Source organism: Poromitra crassiceps, assembly GCF_964638095.1.
Source record: "Poromitra crassiceps genome assembly, chromosome: 5".
In the NCBI taxonomy this organism is placed as follows: domain Eukaryota; kingdom Metazoa; phylum Chordata; class Actinopteri; order Beryciformes; family Melamphaidae; genus Poromitra; species Poromitra crassiceps.
In genome coordinates, this window is record NC_139642.1 from 11,566,656 (window position 1) to 11,589,379 (window position 22,724).

General features: G+C 45.8%; 1 protein-coding gene across 1 annotated transcript in view; it reads left to right on the forward strand.

Annotated features, from left to right (window-relative positions):
• Nucleotides 1-11,529, forward strand: part of LOC310776303 (uncharacterized protein) — a gene marked incomplete at both ends in the record, with an annotated part of 29,727 nt that extends 18,198 nt beyond the window's left edge. The window contains 4 exons of the mRNA XM_083636506.1: nt 3,962-4,073; nt 9,254-9,455; nt 10,749-11,081; nt 11,400-11,529. Coding sequence (XP_083492632.1) covers nt 3,962-4,073; nt 9,254-9,455; nt 10,749-11,081; nt 11,400-11,529 — 777 coding nt within the window. The remainder of the gene's footprint in view (nt 1-3,961; nt 4,074-9,253; nt 9,456-10,748; nt 11,082-11,399) is intronic.
• Between the last annotated feature and the right edge of the window lie 11,195 nt (nt 11,530-22,724).

A 22,724-nucleotide genomic window follows, 5' to 3' on the forward strand; every position in this document is an offset into this window, starting at 1 on the left:
CAAGAACCTACAGTATATATCTTACAGATTTTATTGAAACAATTAGACAAATAGAGTATAACCCATTCACATTGATACAGGTAATAGCCAGTCTGTGCATCAATGCTCTCCATAAATGTGAAATGCTATCAATACTGATCAAAGGTGTTTAGAATTTGAACAAAATATTACAATATCAGAAACAAAAACAACAGAACAAAACATATATTGGTGCCTATATGTACAAGTGAGTAGTAGCCTACTTATGTCCATAGGTTGAATTGAGTTAGAAGTGCTCAGTCCTTTTGATTTACCAGGGGGACTGATTTTGCATAAAATACTTCAGATGACAAGTGGTTTTTGTTTATATCCTTATATCCACAGCCAGATTACTAAAATATTGTTGTCTCGACCCTCATTGTTGGTACAGGCACTCTTGCATCCACATTGAGGTGCCACAGCCTCCAGCTTGACAACATTCACAATCACAGCACCCACTACATGGCTTTTTGCAGATGCAGCAGAGAATGATTGCTCAGGCTTTACTGGCATCTGGAAGATGGGTCCAGTAAGGTTCCAAAGTCTTGGTCATGGAGTCCCAGTACCAGCCCCACGTACTGAACTCTGCATATTTTGCTGGACAGAGGTTGCCTGATTCCAGTAGAAGCTGGCCTGCAGCAGTCCCCATTTGACATGCTGAATCAGTGCATCTTGGGTGGGAGGCAGGTTCTCTTGATGCATTTAAAAAAAGCCAATGTCTAGCATCATCTACTTCGCTGGAGCCACAGCTTTTGCTGTACATGACAACCCCAAGGTGAGGGCGACCAGGGTTTTGGGATGAACTCCTCCTTTCTACCAAGAAGGATGTTATACTCTCCAACAGATCTGAATATGACATATCTGCACTTCAGCCTTGTAACCATCTTGAAGCAGACACTACAGTAGAATGATTTATAGCACCTGGCACATGCTGGGCCAGTAGCCATAGAAACTCAGGATCCATATGTCCGACAATGATGTTGTAATACTTGCAATACGCTTCTTCTACACATTAGGCCTCACAGAGCACTGGATCGGCTTCACATGTGGAAAGTACATTTATGTTCACAAAATCTGCAATGTTCTTGGTCCCCAGAGATCACTGGCATTACATCTCTTCCATGTGCTAAAATGATGTGATACTACATCAGCCTTCCAGGGCTATGGGAAAAGGAGTGGATGGGCAGCTTGGGAAGCAACATCGGATCTCACTGAGACCGTGGACGCCTTCACCTTGGAGCCTGAACCGATCAACTCAGATGTCCATGTCCAAAGACTGGAAGCATTATGGTTGTTGTCATGTCCAGCAAGAGCTGTGTCTCCAGCCAAGTAGATGAAGCCAGACATCAGCTTTTCTCAAATGGTACCAAGTCCCTTGAGAACTTGCCTCCGACCCAAGATGCACTGATTCAGCATGTCAAATGGGGACTGCTGCAGACCAGCTTCTACTGGAATCAGGCAACCTCTGTCCAGCAAAATATCCAGAGTTCAGTACGTGGGGCTGGTACTGGGACTCCATGACCAAGACTTGGGAACCTTACTGGACCCATCTTTCAGATGCCAGTAAAGCCTGAGTCATCATTCTCTGCTGCAGCTGCAAAAAGTCATGTAGTGGGTGCTCTGAATGCTGTAAAGCTGGAGCCCGTGGCACTTCAACGGGGATGCAAGAGTGCCTGTACCAACAATGAGGTCAATTCAACAATATTTGATTAATCTGGCTGTGGATATAAGGATATAAACAAAAAACACTTTACACTCAATCTAACTTAACCGCCCCAACCCATGGACATACCTAAGTGTTACTCACTAATTGTTTCAATAAAATATGTAAGATAAATACTGTAGATTGTTTGTTTCCCACCAGTTTGATGGTAACTCATTCTTACAACTACAAAAGTGTATGTAAAGAAGAAATGGGATAGCAGCCATATTGGTAGCCTATTTACTATGCAAAGTAGAGTGCTATAGATAGATTAAATCATAAATCTGACTATTACAATGTGTTTCTAAAACTCAAAAACCATAAAATGGACACCGAGTTTATTAAAAGCATCAACAGTTATGGTAAAACTCATATTCAGGTACCCGCCATCTTGGAAATATGCAGATTAGGGGCCCACACTCATCTTCATTAGTAAAGATAAGCATTCCAACACCTTTCTAATGGTCAAAAAATATAAGATAGACACCAAGTCTGTATTTCTAGCTCATCTCTTTCAAAAGTTATAGCCAAAATCTTTTTCGGACAGTGGTCATATTGGATTTGGCCGCCATGGTGACCCCGGGGGTCACCGGCTCGGGCACTCTGGCTCAATTGTTAGAGCATGCCCTGGGCTAATTCTGGGCAAAATCTGGTGCTTTTAGACTTGATTTGCATCAACTTAGCCTCAAATGTTCCTAAGTCCCGCAACTATTATGTTTTGCATGGTGTTATAAATCGAGTGATAACACACATAGCTACCATTTGTGTAATGCTCTCACATATTTTCTAACTCTAGAGATGTATACCTTGCCAAAAATCAATATGAGCATTATTCCCAACCCTTCAGGCCCATGGACTAATATGTAGATAGATTTATTTTGCAAGATTTTGAGAGTAAATTAGACACTTTTTTCAAATGTTTTTGAGTTTTACTATACCAAACCTGTTAAAATCATTAAAACAACCCTCTCAATCAATTCCTCATGCAGAAATCATACAGAAAAGTGGTGTCATTTGTCTCTGTATGACGTCTAGTTCAAAAGTTATGACCCTTATCCATTTTCATCAGACATCGCAATATGCCCGCAAAGATGGCCGCCAAACGGACCCATGGGACACTATTTCAACGGGGTAACAACAAAATTTGTTTATTAGACACCTTGAGGAGTACAAAAATCTATGTTAGAAAAATATATCTTTCGGGTGCGTGGGGACCCCCCGTTCCTACTAGACTAATACTTCAGTGTCAAATGATGTCAGTGCATTTTCTAATTTTGTTACATAATGCATCACTTCATTTGCAGCCAGAAAAAAGTGCAACCCCCGCATTATCTAATAATCTGCGCGATATGTAATACATTTATTACAAAATGTGTCAAACTATATTACATATTGCATTCAGGCGATCTATTACATATTGCGCATGTTATTACATAATGCGTCGTTATTACATATTGAAAGTGACGTTTTATTACATTTTGAGATTTTATTACATAATGGGCAGTTATTACATAATGCATTACAGTTGGTTAAGTCATAGTGTGAAGCCTCCTCTGATTTTCCTACTACTTCTCAAGTAGCTCAATGAGATCACAACTTGCCATTGGTTGTAAAGGTGAGATCACAACTTGTCATTGGTTGTAAAGGTTGTAACTTTGAACCCAGAGGGATGCAGAATAAACGTGCTTATGCCTACTCAAGAATTGTACTGAGTGGGTTATAAACACATTATCTGAAAGATATTTCAAGGTTTAATGATGTTTTTGGTCTGGAAAGTTCACCGCGCAGCAGCTATAATTGTGCTTATTATACGAACAAGTTCTATACGCCTTTTATATGCAAATTCCAGTACAGTAAATTTTGGGGCCGGACAGCTATCTTCAATACAAGAAAGAAAGAAAGAAAGAAAGAAAGAAAGAAAGAAAGAAAGAAAGAAAGAAAGAAAAAGAAAGAAACAAAGAAAGAAACAAAGAAAGAAAGAAAGAAACAAAGAAAGAAACAAAGAAAACACAACCCGGAATATGTATTGGGATGGAACTCTGTTGACGACTGAATGGCATTGTAAGAAAGAAAAAAACATCACCCAGGATTAGCTGCACCACCAAGACTGAGAACCTGAAACCGTTCAAATGTATTTGACTGCTCAAGAGCAACAATAAAATGCTTATGACTGTGCTAAATGCCTGGAATGCCTGTAACAAAGGTGTGACAGTGATTAACCATGAAAAGTGACCCTTTTAGCTGGTCCAGAGTCTGGAAATGCTGAAGATCCTGGGAGTGAGCAGAGTGGTCGTCTATAAGACCAGCTGCAGCCCAGACATACAGAGGCTACTGGACTACTACACAAGCACAGGTGGAGTATAGCCATGTGCTTTAACTCATTCATGACCATGAGACCAAAGACTATTCTATATTTAGAGAGACATATGTCTGTGATCATTGTGTGTGTGTGTTGTAATGACTGCTGCTTTGCTTCACTGTGTGTGTGTGTGTGTGTGTGTGTGTGTGTGTGTATGTTGTAATGACTGCTGCTTTGCTTCACTGTTGGCTCATAAATGTACAGTGGCATCCAACCGCTGAGATCTATCAGCGAACAGCTAATTTGATACATTGATTAATTTGACATTTCAGGTTGGGTTCGTCTCTGTTTAGAGAGTGGTGCCCCAAGGTATCGTTAACCTCGTCAATCATTTAAAAAAGTGTCATATTCATAATTTCACAAGTTATTGAATATCATATGCTAATATCCATAGCTGGCCCTACTGATCCCCGAACAATCTCAAAGTAAAAAAAACAAAAGTGAGGTCTCCAGACCATAGTTCAAGCAGAAGGCCACTCACGCGTAATCCGATCTCAACGTGGTCAAAAATCCTAGTATGACGTCTGCTATGATGTCAAACATGACGTCAGTTAATCCTCATATATATAGCAAGGGTTCTACGTCACCTCTCTCTCTCTGGCCGATCATAGCAGCAGCAGCCCACGGCAGTCCATCCCCCTTGAAGCCGGCCTCCGAAGCGTTGTTTTGCGGCCTCCGAAGCGCGTTTTGCTCCACATCTGCAGACCGAATCAGCATCCTCAAGCCTTCTCCACCCGTGGATATTCACCGCAGATTTCAACGCTCCCCACTCCATTCCGGTATGTCGAGTTCCGAGCCAGGGCTGTCCACGGACAGCGACGACAGCTTAGACATCGCTTCCCTGTTCCGGACCGGCCACGGAGCGTACCTGCTTTCCGAGTCTTCTGATGAAGACGCTGGCGAAGTGGCTGGACCACAGGCTGCACAGGCTGCTAGCATAGCCCCAACGAGAAGGCCCAGCACGCGTTCCCGTGGCACGGGGCGCGCCACTGCGACGGCCCGTGGACGCCCAAGTACGCGTGCCAGCGTGCCGGAAGGAGAGGCCGCGGACGCGCGAGAGGCCGCGGGCGAACACCAGCAGCCGCCTCGAGAGCCGGGAGCCGCCGGGGAAACGCAGGCCGCGGGGCCGCCGCGAGACGCCTCGTCCTTCCCGGTCGCACTGACCTCCAGGCCGCCGCCCCGGAAGCGGAAGCGGCCCCATCCGTAGCTCCGCCGAGCCGACAGGGGTCGTCAAGAGCCATCCTGCTGTCTCTGCTAGATGCAAGCAGAGCAGTAGAAGCCCGTCTGAGCGCCCTGGAAACCCCGGCGCAGCAGCCGATCCTACCCCCGCCCATGCAGCAAGCTGATATGCTCCCCACCACCACCCAACCCGCCCAGATGAACACTCTGGCGTCCGCTTTGCCTGCCAGCCCATTCGGTATGTCTTTTGTTTCTCCCTGTGCTGATATTTCGCCCAGGCTAAGGTCCGAGATTTTAAAGGGCAGAGACATCAATTTAGTTAGCATACTCCTGCCATCTCCCGAGTGTAAAAGGAAGGCTACGGGTGACCCAGATGGCCCTGTTTATTTAAAGTCGTCCGACCCCCGCCTGCCCAAAGACCTGTCCTTATGTGACTTCCTGAACACGTTCGGCGTCTACCGTGACGTGATCTGTGAAGTGTATCCAGAGCACCGCCATGAGCTAGACAAATATCTAGCGCTAATAGCGGATCTCTACTCCAGCCACGGTAAACTATTTTACCAATATCATAAAGCATTCTCTGCTAAAGCCGCCCTGATGATCACTCGGGCAAATAGGCGGCTCGACTGGTCCGTCATGGACACGCAGATATTCATGAAGCTGGTTAGCGGCCGGCCGGCGAACACCTGCTACTCATGCGGCGAACCGGGGCACTCCGCACAATTCTGCCCAAAGGCGGCCTTTCAATCCGGCGCCGCCCCCTCCCAGGCGCCCGGCACCAGCGGGTCCTCCCAGGCAGGCAACCAGGTGCGTAACACCGGCCTCAACACGCTCTGCAAATATTTCAACGAGAACGTGTGCACGGTCCCTAACTGTTCCTTCCTGCACTCATGTAGCTCCTGCGGGGACGCCCACCCCCGCTCCACCTGCCCGCGAAGGTACCGCCCCCCAAAGATGACCCTCAAGAGGGAGAGATCGGGCTTTCGGCAATACTAAAACTCCACCCCTCCACCCCCATCGACGTCCCAGCCCTAACACAGGAGCTGTCCCTTCACCCCAACCGCCCTTTCGTCGACTACCTGCTGTCAGGCCTCTCCCAGGGGTTCAGGATAGGCGTAGTCAACCCCCCCCTGGCCCCCCACATATCAAAAAATTTGCAATCCGCCCTCAAGGAACCCGAAGTAGTCTCCCAACTTCTCGCCAAAGAACTATCTAAGGGATTCCTAATCGGCCCCTTCAAGGCCCCCCCCCTTCCCGGTGTTCCGGACAAGCCCAATAGGCATCGCCACGCGCAAATATTCCGGCAAGAAAAGAATGATAATCGACCTCTCGGCACCCCGGCACGGCCCCACCTCCAGCATAAATAGCCTAATTCCCCCCGAACCCTTCTCCCTCCACTACGCCACAGTAGACCACGCCATCCTCCTTATTAAGTTTGCGGGGAGAGGCGCCCAGCTCTCTAAGGCCGACATCTCGGACGCCTTCAAAGTCATGCCCATCCATCCCTCCCAATGGCCGCTGTTCGGAATCAAATGGGAGTCGAGGTTCTACTTCGCCGTCAGGCTCACGTTCGGCTGCAGGAGCAGCCCCGCCATCTTCAACTCCCTATCAGAAGCGTTATGCTGGATCCTGCTGAACAACGAGCGTCTCCCCGCCGTGCTCCACATGCTGGACGATTTTCTGCTGGTGGACCCCCCGTCGGTCCCCTCGGCCTCCCTAATTAAACTGAAGGGGGTGTTCCGAAGGCTAGGCGTGCCTCTAGCAGAGGAGAAAACCGCCGGCCCTGCGTCATCACTCGAATTCCTGGGCATCAACCTCGACTCCGAGCTCATGCAAGCCTCTCTCCCCCTCGAGAAGCTCACCCGGATCCGTGAAATCGCCCAGGCTCATACGTCCGCCACCCACGTCACCAAACGGGAGCTCCTGTCCCTCCTCGGCCACTTACATTTCGCCATGCGCATAATTCCCCAGGGCCGCTCATTCATTTCTAGGCTGCTCGACTTGGCGTCCTCAGTCCCCGGGCTCCTCGACCCGGTCACCCTCGACGGGGGCTGCCGGTCCGACCTCCGGTTCTGGTCTCACCTGTTATCGGACTGGAACGGGGTTTCCTTCTTCTACGAGGACGTCGTCTCGTCGGCCGACGACCTGAAATTTTTTACAGACGCGGCCCCGTCCGTGGGCTTCGGGGGGCTTTTCGGAGCCCGGTGGTTCACCGGCCCATGGCCGCGGCAGTTCGCCGGGCTGGACCAGTCCTCAGCGCTGTACGAAATCTACCCAATAGTGGTCGCATGTCACCTGTGGGGAAGTCTCTGGGCAAGGAAACGGATAGCCGTAAAATGCGACAACGCAGCGGTGGTTGACATAGTCAATAAGGGGCGTTCAGCATCCCCGGATATCATGCCTTTCGTGCGGCGCCTGACCTGGGTCTCAGTCGCCCATAACTTCATTATAGTAGCCCAGCACCTCCCCGGTCACTCTAATATCCTTGCTGACCATCTCTCCCGTTTCAATTTTCAGGCCTTCCGCAGACTGCGGGGGGGGGGGGAAAGAGAAAGAGAGAGCAGAAAGTCAGGGTAGTCGCGCCAAGGCAGCCAAGTAGGCCAAGCCGGGAAGCGCCAAGCTAAACTCTAATGTACCAAGATCGAAGGCCCGACCGAGTTGGGAGCGCCGGCCGCAAATAGCCGTTAGCCGCTAAAAGGTCGAAGGCCGGAAAAGTACAATCGCGAAGCGCCAAGGCGGCCAGGTAGGCTAAGCTGGGAAGCGCTATCGCGAGGTGCCCGACCGAGTTGGGAGCACCAGCCGCAAATAGCTGTAAGTCGCTAAAAAGGTCGAAGGCAGGAAAAGTACAATCGGGAAGCGCCAAGGCGGCCAGGTAGGCTAAGCTGGGAAGCGCTATCGCGAGGTGCCCGACCGAGTTGGGAGCGCCAGCCGCAAATAGCTGTAAGTCGCTAAAAAGGTCGAAGGCAGGAAAAGCAAGATCGAAGGCCCGACCAAGTTGGGAGCGCCAGCCGCAAATAGCTGTAAGTCGCTAAAAAGGTCGAAGGCCGGAAAGTACGATCGCGAAGCGCCAAGGCGGCCAGGTAGGCCAAGCTGGGAAGCGCCATCGCGAGGTGCCCGACCGAGTTGGGAGCGCCAGCCGCAAATAGCTGTAAGCCGCTAAAAAGGTCGAAGGCCGGAATAGTGCAATCAACTACTGGCGCCTGCAGATCTCAATTAACCTCCGGTAATCAGATCTTCCTTTTGGGGGATCTCCTAGCCCATGCAGGCGCCCTCCTCTGCCTCAAGAGCAGCGCCACTGGCCAATGGAGTCAAGCGCCAAAGCATTTGCCATGCACGCCGATTGCTAAATAAAGTTTGTCTAATCCTACCAACTGGCCTCTCCTGATTGAAGTGAGGTCTCCAGACCATAGTTCAAGCAGAAGGCCACTCACGCGTAATCCGATCTCAACGTGGTCAAAAATCCTAGTATGACGTCTGCTATGACGTCAAACATGACGTCAGTTAATCCTCATATATATAGCAAGGGTTCTACGTCACCTCTCTCTCTCTGGCCGATCATAGCAGCAGCAGCCCACGGCAGTCCATCTCCCTTGAAGCCGGCCTCCGAAGCGTTGTTTTGCCCCACCCACCTCCCCAGTCCACCACCAACGAGTCTTGACTCCTGATCCCCCACGGGGGGGGGATCTCCTAGCCCATGCAGGCGCCCTCCTCTGCCTCAAGAGCAGCGCCACTGGCCAATGGAAGCCCATGCAGGCGCCCCCCATGCAGGCGCCCTCCTCTGCCTCAAGAGCAGCGCCACTGGCCAATGGAGTCAAGCGCCAAAGCATTTGCCATGCACGCCGATTGCTAAATAAAGTTTGTCTAATCCTACCAACTGGCCTCTCCTGATTGAACCAGAGTATTTTCTGAACATTGAAAGCTAAAAATTCCTCGGTTGGGTAAGTGTGTGTTACTAAATAATTATAACAATTTGATTGTTCCACTTTCCCTCCCAGGCCTTTTGGAGGTGATTCCCTGGTCTATATCCAAACTTCTGAACGTATCTCACAGTTGGAAGCCTGAATACAGTCCTGGTGACATCCACTACTACGGCCAGATCCCTGTTCTCAATGACTGTGTCTACAGATACATGTACCAGACCAAATACTTGGCCCTGCATGACATCGATGAGCTCATACTGCCCCAGTCAGTGGACAGGTAGTGTTCTCTACTTCAGAGTTTTGTTCCAAAATACGACACCATTTATAAAACTGTACCTTTAACTTTTCAAGTTGATTGCTGACTAGAATATTGTTCCAAACCCTGAAGATAATCTTTACTTTGTATACCTACCGTAACCAAATAGGTCATTATCAAGATGATAGCCGCTATCTCACACTACAGGTATTTTTAGTGCGAGTGTTTCTCAAAATTAAGACCACATTTCCCATAAACCTTGTGGTTTCCTGTCACATAGAAGATGTTGCCCTGGAAAAACAGTGCCTCTTCCCTATTTTGTGCCACAAAGCAATCTCCTTTTGTGCTTTAAAACAATCCAGCAGATTTATTTCCTGCTGGCTCAAAATGTCAAATGAGACAGAGAAAGAGAAAAGATTTCAAGGATAAGCCTGGTGTTTTTTTAATGCATTTCTTACCATCCACAAATCAGATGAAAATAACAAAATCAGCAATATTTTTGAACAAGTCTCTTCTATCGCGCATGTAGCCGGTGCAAAAAATAAAAAAAGCCGACTGTAAACCCATTTTCAATCTCAGTAAAGTCGTTCCGTAGCAGTGAAAAAAGATTCCCGGAGTAATGAAGAACTTGTTCATCTGCGTTTGTGGCTCAGGAGGTAGAGCGGGTTGTACACTCATCAGAAGGTCGGTGGTTCGATACTCAGTTCCACCAGTCTGCATGTGTGAATGTTGGAATCACCAAATGCCCACGATATTATCATAATACATATCCACAACTCAATACTATTGCGATATACAGTATTGTGATTTTTTTAAATGGCTAATTATGTCCCCAAAGGAAAACATTTGGTCAAAATCTGTTTTATCTAATGAGATCCCAATTTCCCCCCGGGGATCATTAAAGTCTTTCTGATTCTGATTCTGATTCTGATCAAGTTTCCAGTCTACTCATCTCACTTCAATCATTTCTACTGCACAGATAGAGCATTAAAGACACAAGGCCCAGTTGCCATGACAGATACGATATATTGCCACACAAAATATCGCGATACTATGCTGTATCGATTTCCCCCACCCCTAATGAATCTGTGGGTGTATATGGCATGTGTTGTAGAGATAAAAGGCTGTGTAGAGATCAGAGATAAGCTGTGAAAAAAAGGGAGGTTTTCTATGGTATCGGCAAAGTCGGAAACTAATGTTAGTAGAGAAAATGCATTGCTGATATTGTTATTTTCATAGGATTTGGTGACTGTATCAAATGCCTTAAAAAACCACCAGACCTTTAATTAAGAAAAAAAAACATTATTTTGCCAGCTGGGGGGAGCTGCTCCCTCTGCTGGAGCAGAAACACGGTGTCGACGGAGGGTACATGTTTGAGAACTTCGTCTTTCCCAACACCGTCAAGCTCCCTCCTTCCACCTCCAACACCCCTCAGCACCCACAGAGCAGCTGCTGGTCCAGCTGGCCCGGTGTCTCCGGAGTGAACATCCTGGCACACCTGTACCGCGAACCCACTAGAATGACCAGGAACTTCAAGATCATCGTCAACCCCAGAGCTGTGTTCACCCCCACCGTCCACGGAGTGCTGAACTCACAAAAGGGTCTGCTTTGGGTCAACATCGACGTAGCACGCATGTACCATACAAGGCAGGTTGTCCTATTCCAATCATATGAGGTGCATACCGTAAAACTTCAATTAAAAGTCGAGTCCCATATAGACGCAGGGTCTGGCTACATATTTTGGTAAATAAATGCCAGGGCTATTAATTGAAGTTTTACGGTAACTGTATTATGGTCTGTGTGGGAATGACAGGTGTTATGTATGTATGTACTCGATGCATGCACAAAGATTTATGAATCAGGGAAAATGACTGTGATTTTGCATCCTGTTATTCTGTTACCTTAGAGTTTTATGAATTCATCCTTTACTGTTAAGTAACTGTTGTACTTTTGCTTCCTCTCCAGACCTCCATTCATGGTACCTCAAAATGAGCTGACAGTAGACAAGCTGGTTTATGACGGCCGGCTGTTGACCTACTGCAGCCGCCTCATCCTCGCTGTCAACAGAGTGCTCAAGGAAACCAGACTCCTATGATAACACACAATATCTTGTGTGTGTGTGTGTGTGTGTGTGTGTGTGTGTGTGTGTGTGTGTGTGTGTGTGTGTGTTCTTTAGGTCACAGCAGTGGAACAAATCGGAGATCAGGGTTTTTGGATTTATTTTTGGTCTGATGTACTGTATAAAGAATTGCACTAATCTAGGCAGCTAGGAAAAAACTAAACTTTTCCAAGTTAATATAACTTAAAAATTATTTAATTATAGAAAAAATTCTAAGGTCGCCTAAAAGCAGAACTGAGAAACCATTTCCCCTTGTGGGTTGTTGAAGCTAAAAGGGGACTTGAATGAGGGGTAGCACTTTGCTTTTTCAGCCATTTTATATAGTATGTATACATTATAAGGACTTGAACGTGAAGTTTGATTTGAACAGACGACAAAGATCTCTGTGCTCAGTTACGATCGGGAACTCTTCCCTTAGCACTAGAACAGGGATGGGCAACATTTTTTTTCCCAAAGGGCCATACTGACATACATCAAACACGTGAAGGGCCACACATTGGAGATCATACCTGCCAACACCTGATTGTCATGGGAGTGTGACTATTGTTAACCCTCTCTCTCGTTGTGATTGGTAATTTCTCGTTAATCTCCCGATATAATAGTGATACAAATCCAATGGCTGTAGCAGATGAGATTTATTAACATAATTCTGCCTTTTATTGAGTTTTTGGGGGTTGTTTTGTTTTTCTTTCAGGACCTTGGGGGCCGGATCGAGATGGTCCAGGGGCCAGGTCCGGCCCTGGGGCCGCATTTTGCCCATGTGTGCACTAGAAACTGGTAGGTTTAATGCTACCCCTGAACATGATAGACTGTTTACTTTGTGAGTTACACAAAATTGAAAATGAGATTCACTTCTTATTTTACTGCACTGCTTATGATGACGCAAGGGACGTACTGTTTAATAAAATGTCCTCTATTTATGGTGACTTCTTTGAGTTGGACTATGAGAAACTCAAGCTGTTTCAAAAACTCACTGCAAATTGTATATGTCAAGCATGGGAGCAGAGACAGAACCTCTTATTTAGAAACTGATGTATTGTTTTATATTACTGTCCTGCCCATTGCTGTCTTGTGACTTGTATTTTAAATGTTTTATTTTAAAATGTAAATGCTGTAAATGTGAGGTTTTTACTGTGTGTGTCTTGTAAACCGATGGGAGTTGGGCACCTTGAGTGCATGACACTTAAATATAATAAATCAAAATCAATCAATCAATCAAACTGTAGCTATATCTATGCTTTCAGATGCCTGACAAATCATAACAGACTGGATGCCCAGACGTGAACTGTGATGAGCCCCAAGTTTATTGTTCTGATCAACAAATCAGACTGTTAGGATACAGTGTTGCCAAAGCAATCTGGACTCTACTCTTTTTCTAAAATATTAATTTGTTTAAATTTTTGTCTGAATCGTAAACTACCTAGTCTTTTTAGTGTTTTAAAAGTTGCAACACAAGACACAAAGCGGTGCTTTATTTTCTAACAGTGTAACATTAGTAACTTGGCTGTCTGGATGTGTACTGTGAGTAAGATTGCTTCTGTTATTCCAACTTCCTGGGTAATTCTATGGAATAACCCAACTGAAGGGCAGCTTTCATTTCTCAATAATAAATCTATCCAAAACCTTTCTTTGTTTTATTTTTGTAGCTTTGAATTGTTTGGCATTCACCATCATTTTCATACCTAGGCTTCTTATCTAAGTATTTGATACTAGGGCTGGGCAATTAACGGAAAAACTATTGAAACCGACATTTAGAGTAGTATGTAGTGGAGCATTTAAAACATCCCCAGTAGCTGTGATACAGATGGAAGTGGGAGAACAGCCGTTGTGGATTCAAAGAATTAAAAACTTATGTTGGCTTACTGGGTTAACCTGCAAGGTCATAATATTTCACATCCATCTAAGTCTATCCTACAGGATTGTTGGGAGCATCACAAGACAGATTTGATGAGTTTGGGATGGATAGGGAATATAATGGCAAAACAATATGATTTATATACAGTATAGTCCAACAGTTCCATCTTCAATTATTCCACCTTGGGTATTTATAAGTCCATCAGTAGATTTAACTATACAGCAAGAATTGAGAGAGAAATCCAAGCATGCACATCCTGGGAATATAGCACAAAGTTATATTGATCATCACTTTATAGATAAGTTGATATTATTTACAGATGGTTCAAAAGACCCTGAGACTGGACGCAGGGCCGTAACCAGGGTTCCGAAATAGGGGAGGTCCAGCAAGGGGACACGGAAAAAAATTTGAGTTTTTTTTCCCCCTTTTTTAGCCATATTTAGAGTAATATATCATTTTAAATCAACATTAGGATTATACTGTTGTGATGTCATTATTCAGTATATTCTCTTTCATGTCACCACCTGCTCAGCTCTCCTGTCAACATAATTGTAACTAACAAACACAAACTGTTTTAGCCAAATTCATATCAAAATGACACCTACAAACACAGGTACACAACCCAAGCCATACACAACACACAAAGTCATCATCGATAATAAAAAAAACATACAGAGATCTGAGCTTCGGGCAGCTGAGAGAAAATGGAGAAAATCACATCTCCCTGAAGATCTCTCTTCCTACCACCTTATCCACTCAAACTTCACTGATGCTGTCTCTAAAGCAAAAACCTCCTTCTTCATCACTGAAATCCAGTCCTCTGCATCCAATCCCAGTAAACTGTTCGCCACCTTCTCCACGCTCCTCAACCCTCCCTCCCCTCCCCCTCCCTCCTCCCTCTCTGCTGATGATTTTGTAACCTTCTTTACTAAAAAGGTGGATGACATCAGCTCCTCCTTCCATCCTCCAGGCACCCTCACTAACACTCCCGACTCCAATCCTGCTCCTCGGCCCCCTGTCCCTGGATTTCCTTCCTTCTCCCCTCTCTCTCCTGATGAAGTGCTTAAACTCATCAGCTCAAACCGAGCCACTTACTGCCCCCTCGATCCTATCCCTTCCTCTCTCCTCCAAACCATCTCACCTAACATATCTCCCTTCCTCACTACCTTCATTAACTCCTCTTTGTCCTCTGGTCTTGTCCCGCCTGCTCTAAAGACTGCAAGAGTCAAGCCTCTGCTTAAGAAACCCTCCCTTGACCCTACTGCTATTCACAACTACAGACCTGTCTCTCTTCTCTCATTCCTTTCCAAAACCCTCGAACGAGCAGCGTCCGAACAACTTTCTCTCTATCTCTCCCAAAATGACCTCCTGGACCCTCTGCAGTCCGGTTTCAAGGCCTCTCACTCCACTGAGACAGCTCTTCTTGCTGTCACAGAGGCCCTTCACACTGCTAAGGCCTCATCCCTGTCTTCTGTTCTTGTCCTCCTTGACCTGTCTGCTGCCTTCGATACAGTCAACCACCAAATCCTTCTTTCCACTCTGTCTGACCTCGGCATTTCAGGCTCTGCACTCTCCTGGTTTGCTTCCTACCTCTCGAACCGCTCATACCAGGTCTCATGGAGAGGGTCCCTCTCCAGATCCTGTCCTCTTACCACCGGTGTCCCCCAGGGCTCAGTCCTGGGCCCCTTACTTTTCCTTCTCTATATAAGATCTCTTGCCTATGTGATCTCTTCTCATGGCTTCTTCTCATGGCTTTTCCTATCACTGCTATGCTGATGACACCCAGCTTTTCCTTTCCTTCGCCCCCTCTGACACTCAAATCGAGGCTCGCATCTCTGCATGCCTCAAAGACATTGGCGACTGGATGTCTGCCCACCACCTCAAGCTCAACCTTGGTAAGACCGAGCTACTCTTCCTCCCAGGAAAAGACTGCCCTCTCGCAGATCTCTCCATCTCCATTGTCAACACCACTGTACTGCCCTCCCAAACAGCTAAGAACCTTGGGGTGATCCTTGACAACCAGCTGTCTTGCTCTGCCAACATAGCTGCTACAGCGCGCTCCTGTAGGTTCTCTCTCTACAACATCCGCAAAATCCGTCCCTTTCTCACAAGAGAAGCGACTCAACTCCTGGTCCAGTCTCTTGTCTCCTCCCGCCTGGACTACTGCAACGTGCTCCTGGCCGGCCTACCTGCCACCGACATCCGACCGCTTCAGCTCATTCAGAATGCTGCAGCCCGTCTGATATTGAACCAACCCAAATTCTCTCACGTCACTCCCCTCTTCCAGGAGCTCCACTGGCTTCCCATCCCGGCCCGCATCAAATTCAAGACACTGGTACTGGCCTACAGGGCAGTACACCAGTCAGCTCCCCGGTACCTGCAATCCATGGTCAGGTTCCAAACCTCTCAGCGCTCCCTTCGCTCCTCCACCAGTGCAGGTCGCCTCGCCCCTCCTTCGCTACGGGGGCTCAAAAGTCGCTCGTCCCGATCTCGACTCTTTTCGTCCCTGGCACCTCAATGGTGGAACGAGCTTCCACCTTCGGTCAGGACAGCTGAATCACTGCCGATCTTTCGGAAAAGACTAAAGACACACCTTTTCAGGCTCCATCTGGGCCCTTCTTGATCTAACTTCGTTCTCTCTCTTTCTTAAAAAAAAAAAAAAACTAACCAACCTTGTACCACTAACCTAAACTTGTACCACTGTTCCTTCAGAAGTTGTAGTTGTCATAGACTGTGCTCCATAGTTGATTGCTCTATTGCTGACAAAAAATGTGTTATTGTAAGTCGCTTTGGATAAAAGCGTCTGCCAAATGACGTAATGTAATGTAATTTATTTATTCCTGATAGGAACGATTGAAAAATAAAATAAAATATATTATGTTGTTTTTAACTTTACACCACCTCTTTTTGTTACTTATTGGGTCATGAAACTGAAACCATGCATATAGCCACCTGCATACCTGACTTCGGGAGCTTGGCAATTGGCATCATGCATGATTAGCCAGTAGCATCCCAACGTGTCACACAGGTAACATTACTTAAGAGACAGACTAGACACTTACTTTCTTGGTTGTTGCGAAAAAATCTGTCAGTGTCACTCACTGTCTGTCGTTCACTTCGCTCACTGTCTCGCAGCTCGCTCACCTTCAATTATCTCGCCAGGCAGACAGACAGTCATCACTCACCACCATGCTGCTGCTCTCTCGGAATCAAGTTACCGCGGATGCGGCATCAGATGACTTCCTGCCTGACCTGCCTTTCGTTTCAAAATAAAAGCGATCCCGTGTTTTTCATGCTTTTCCATGCAGATTGTTTTATAATAATTTTTTTTTTTTTTTTTTCCCCTCTGAAATATTAGGGGAGGTCCGGATCTCCCCGTCCTCATAGCTAGTTACGGCCATGACTGGACGTACAGGAGCGGCAGTCTTTATCTCACAGTATAAGGTGGAGATCAAGAAAAGAACCACAGTATGTTAGTTTACACATTGGAGCTCCTAGCCATTTTTACAGCGTTGCAATGGTTGGTAGATAATAGGAAAAATAATGCAGTAATTGCCTCTGACAGCTGGGCAGCACTTTCTAGTCTTAGGTGGAAAACAATACATATGGATGTTCCAATAAGTAAAGCAGAGGGAAAGTGTATAATTAAAACATATGCAGAAAGTATGGCAAGAGCACTGGGATTTAAATGAAACAGGTAGGCATCTGTATAATATTCAGAAGAAGGTTGGAGTAGGAAGTAGGCCGGGCAGGAACCGGAAGGAAGAGACAGTCTTGACCCGTCTCAGAATAGGACCATGGATCAATAGGACACACTGGATTGGATAATACACTTAATAAAATAGGGAAACACCCAACTGGCATTTGTGCAAATTGCAGAAATCTGGAAACTGTTCAGCATGTGTTGCTTGAATGTGAGAGTTATGAGGTGGAGAGGAAGGTACTGAAATCAGCATTACAGAAAGCTAATAAGCTAAACTTCACTGTAGGGACATTACTAGGAAAAGCAGTACGAGGAGTATACAATCAGTTAATAAAGTATTTGAAAGAAACTGGGTTAGTCGATACGATTTAAATACTAAATGTATTTTATTTTATTTTCATATTTTCTGTCAATCTAACGCTCCACACTTCAGTCCGCTAGGTGGCGGTAATGCATCTCTAAACTGGTTGCCAACCGCCAATTAAATCTAAAGAAGAAGAAGAAGAAGAAGAAGAGGAGGGAGAATATGGCGGCACACAGAGAGAAACGCACAGTAATCCGTAAGCAGCTACTTTTTCCCATACATTTTTCACTTTGTTGTGTTTGTGTGATGAAACGCGCTTTTAACAACTTTGTAGTTGCCATTTCGATTTGCATACAGTTTATTTGTGCTTGACAGAAGTCTTTGCGAGCGTGTGGTACGACTCGAGCCATCTACTCCTCCCGTATTTTTTACAGTGTGCTAATCTGTTAAACCAGCGGGTGTATGAAACCCTGCATGTAGGTAGGGACCTCCATCGAACATGATAGTTCCATAGCCATGCATGCTCTAACGCATCCATTGATACCAACCATGTCATACATCTGTTGGGAAGGAATAACGCTCCGAAATTAGGCTACATTTTGGCGAGGGAAAAACTGGCATGGGCATTTTCAAAGGGGTCCCTCACTTAACCGCTCACCTCAAGATATCTGAATGAGAATGGCTTCTATACGAGTCTCCCCTTTACAGATAAGTGAGAGATAAATGCATGTCATGGAATAGGAGGGCAGAGTAGAAATGTACTGTTCTACAAACATGAATATGAGTTGAGAGCTCGCTCGCTGATTTTTGAGACTCAAGTGCGCTCAAATACTGTATTGGTAGCCCTCCCCTTAAGTTCATTAAATCAGTGGTTCTCAAATGGGGGTCCGGGGTCATTGAGGGGGTTCCAGAGGATCCCCAGCCAAAAGGGGGGTCATTTATTTGAGCTATAATTCCATTCATAACTAACACAATGACTATTTTGGTTATGGGTTTTATACACTTTCTGTAATAAAACATCTAAAAGCATCAATCTTATTATCATATGGGGGTCCGTGGGACAAAATCCTATCAAATGGGGGTCCGTGGTCTAATTTTTGTCAGTTTAGGGCTCCTTCATGTGAAAACATTTGAGAACCACTGCATTAAATGAATGAAAGCATTTTCTAAATGCATTTGAATATGAAAAATATAAATGTTGGTATAATAAACTTTGATCAGTGTATATTTTGTCCTTTTCATCAATCATCAAATGAGTATACTATAATTGGGAGTCATGATGGGGTTCCAGTAGGCTATTGGTGGATGTGCACAGTCACAATCTGGCCCTCTGGTGGCGAGGATATTTTTTTTGCGGCCCTCTCTATCATCAAAGTTGCCCATCCCTGCTCTAGGTGGATAGATAAAGTGTAGTCTCAACGCCAGACCATGAGAGTTCTTACGCTGATATACCACGTTACTGCATGCTGCAGCTGGAACACTCCTCTCACCAAACAGATGATGGACCCTGGCCAGTGATTGGTGAGTGGTGGATTCACCACTCACCAATCAGTAATGACTTTACTAATCAGGCGTGCCCAGTGCCACTCAACCTGACTGTTGACTTTTGAAACTGAACCGCTCTCTCATTGGTCTTTCAATTGTTCCCGACCTCAAAACAGCAGTGGGGGCTGTGAAGTGGCACAGCACAGACTCATTTATGTAGTATGTGGAGCACAGCTATTCAACGTAATATTTTAGTCCGGGGAGAGACTAGATAAAAAGGGTAGAAAACAGAAAATGTAAAAATGTATTTTGTTTTGTTACAGTGTTCGCAGGCAGAAGCATGAATCTGTTTCTGGACGAAGGCAGAACACAACCATTCAACGTTGCCCTCTACCAGACGTCGTCTGACCCTACCTCCTACTACCTTGACGCGGGGCTGACGGTCAAGGTCCAAATACGTGTACTTGGTGAGTCAAATGTTGCACGATGATGCCCTGTGTCACTCCCTTTGCTGTTATGTCTTCAGGCATCATTAAAGACGTTCTTGATGGACGCCGAGGAGCTGAGGAGTGCATGAGGGGTTCCTCTGTTTTATGCATCTATGTTGAAAGCCTGGAGTCTGTTCTGGCCCTCACATCCGGGTGGGGGGGGGGGGGGGGTGGGGGGGTGGGGGGGGGGGGGGTTGTGGAGCCAGGACCTTGCGTGTGGGAGGAGCCCATTTTTCCGCGTGATTTCTAACCCCACATAGGATAAGCAATAACCATGCCCTGTGGCGCCGGGATTGGCCAGGAGCATTGAAGCTTGGGACTAAAGCACCTGGGGTTTTTCATCTTTTAAAATAAAGATGTTTAAAAAACTATTGCTTGTTACATTTTCAGTGCTGTACCTTTTCTCTGGGTAAGAATTGAGCTTGAAATTAACGATATTTGTGTACATTGTGTAGATTACAATTATTATGCTTATTATTAGTATTACTATGCTAAGGAAGGTAGGTGACCATAATTCATTTCAATGTCCGCTCTCAATGTCCGCTCTCGAAATCGCTGTCCGTTCTCCAGAGCTATTCAGTTGGTTCATGAAATCGCTGGGCTGCGTGCCCCTCCAGTGTTGCTCCTGGCCAATCCCGGCGCCACAGGGCGTGGTTATTGCTTATCCTATGTGGGGTTAGAAATCACGCCATTTTTCCCAACCCCCTTATCCAACTGGAGTCAGTGGTGTGGGACAACACCTCTCTCTTTCTCTCTCCATATGCACAGCCAGCTAACATGAGGTGTAGCTTCGTGTGAGACAGTCTCTATAGTTTTCTTGCTGGGCGCGGCTTCAGGCCAACACTGTTTTAACACAGGGGGGGGGGGGGGGGGGACTCACACCGGCACGCGCCGTGAGCACAAACTCACCCAACAGCCAGTAGCCACACAGACGGTGAGCTGTGGTCTGCGGAGCTCGTGTTGTAAACATGAAACTTCGTACACTTCTTTCCAACCCAGTTTTTCTTATTTTGTGACGCCGCCCCCAACTCTGGCTTCTTAGACTCACCAGAGTTCTTCTCCAATGCAGTGGAAACATTCTTAAATTGGGTGTAGTGGAATGAGATGATTTGATTTATGCTCGCTCTGTGTGTATGTGTGTATTTCAGCCTTGCCTCCAGACGTCCAGCAGCTGTTGGTCAGTAAAGAAGAGGTTCCCCCTGAGCAGCAAAATTGGAGCCCCAGTCTGGCCCAGGAGGACCCGGGGCCTCCACACATTGAAGAGGAACAGGAGGAACTCTGGACCAGTCAGGAGGGAGAGCAGCTTCAGGAGGACCCAGAGCCTCCACACATTGAAGAGGAAAAGGAGGAACTCTGGACCAGTCAGGAGGGAGAGCAGCTTCAGGATGACCCAGAGGCCCCACACATTGAAGAGGAACAGGAGGAACTCTGGACCAGTCAGGAGGGAGAGCAGCTTCAGGAGGACCCAGAGCCTCCACACATTGAGGATGAACAGGAGGAACTTGAAGAGAGAGATGATTATAATTCAAAGGAGCCTAGAGAACCTGAGTCAGGTTTAGACTCACAGAAAAATGGTGAAGTCATAAGTCATAAGAGGTTTCATACCGGGGAGGAAGAATTAAGTTGCTCAGTTTGCGGTATAAGATGTGCCCACAAGGGACGTCTGCAAGTACACATGAGAGTCCACACTGGTGAGAAACCATTTCTTTGCTCAGACTGTGGTAAAACATTTGCTTGTGAAGTAGGCTTGAAGACACACATGAGAGTCCACACTGGTGAGAAGCCATTTCTTTGCTCTGACTGTGGTAAAACATTTAGTCGTAAAGAAAACTTGAAGACACACATGAACATTCACACAGGGGAGAAACCATTTAGTTGCTCAGACTGTGGTAAACATTTTAGTCAGAAAATAGTGTTGAAGGCACACATGACAATCCACACTGGTGATAAACCGTTTAGTTGCAGAGACTGTGGTAAAGCATGTCGTCGTAAAGAACACTTGAAGATACACATGAGAATCCACACAGGGCAGAAACCATTTAGTTGCCTAGACTGTGATAAAACATTTAGTCAGAAAGGACTGTTGAAAACACACATGATAATCCACACAGGGGACATGAAACCATTTATGTGCTCAGTTTGTGGTAAACTATTCCATTTGAAAGCAGAATTAAGTATACACATGAGAATCCATACTGGAGAAAAACCTTACAGCTGCTCAGTTTGTGGCAAAAGCTTTACGCAGAAGGGTGCTTTGAATGTACACATGAGAATCCACACAGGAGAGAAACCATTTATGTGCTCAGTTTGTGGTCAAAAATTCAATCTGAAAGCACATTTACGTGGTCACATGAGAATCCATACAGGGGAAAAACCTTCCAGCTGCTCAGTTTGTGCCAAAAGTTTTAGTTTTGAAGAAAACTTGAAAAGACACATGCGAGTCCACACAGGAGAGAAACCGTTCAGTTGCAGTGTTTGTTGGAGACGTTTTAGTCAGAAGTCACGGGTCAAACAGCATAAGTGTGGTGGTGAGATCAGCAACAGGTGAAGCTGCTGGTTGAGCTGAGCTGAACTGTTCAGCAGTAACTGAACAATAAACTGGAGACACATCATGATAGTCCATCATTCAGGAGGAAACCCAAACCCTTCTACTCAGTGTTGTGGCTCTGGATGCAGCCAGTTCTCAATACTGCTCATACACAGATTTTATGATCAAAGTGTCAACTTCGGTGAATTTGGAGATTTAAAAAACGGAGCTTGTGAGAGCCCGTCAAACACAGACTGTGCTGTGCCATAAGAAACTAGAAGGGCACTCGCAGAGCGCAGACCTTTTTGTCTGCTGTCATATGCAAATTTTGTGAGTTCGCTCGCATCTGCTCCAAAATGTTATGGGTTCTTCTTTGGCCCACGCTACACCCTTCCACCAAGCTTCATGAAAATTGCCCAGGTAGTTTTTCTGTAAACCTTTTAAATAATAGACAAACGGCACCAAAAATATGACCTTGGCGGAGCTAATTATATTTTTTTATAATTTTCTAATTATAATATAATTATATAATAATTAGAAAATACAACTAACAATACAATTATACTATAACATTTTTAGATTGAGCTGGGATTCTTATGTTTGTCAACATATTCATAGTTATTGTGAATTTATTCTGTAATTCTGCATATAAATGCTATAGTCAGATATAACTCTTAATAATAACTTTTATAATTAACCCCCCACAACTTTATTTTTTCCTTCACTTCAGACTTATTTTTTTTTGTAATGTCTGATACCGTTTGATTCTCATAAACCGGCTGTGATCCTTTGAGAGGAAGATACAGTAA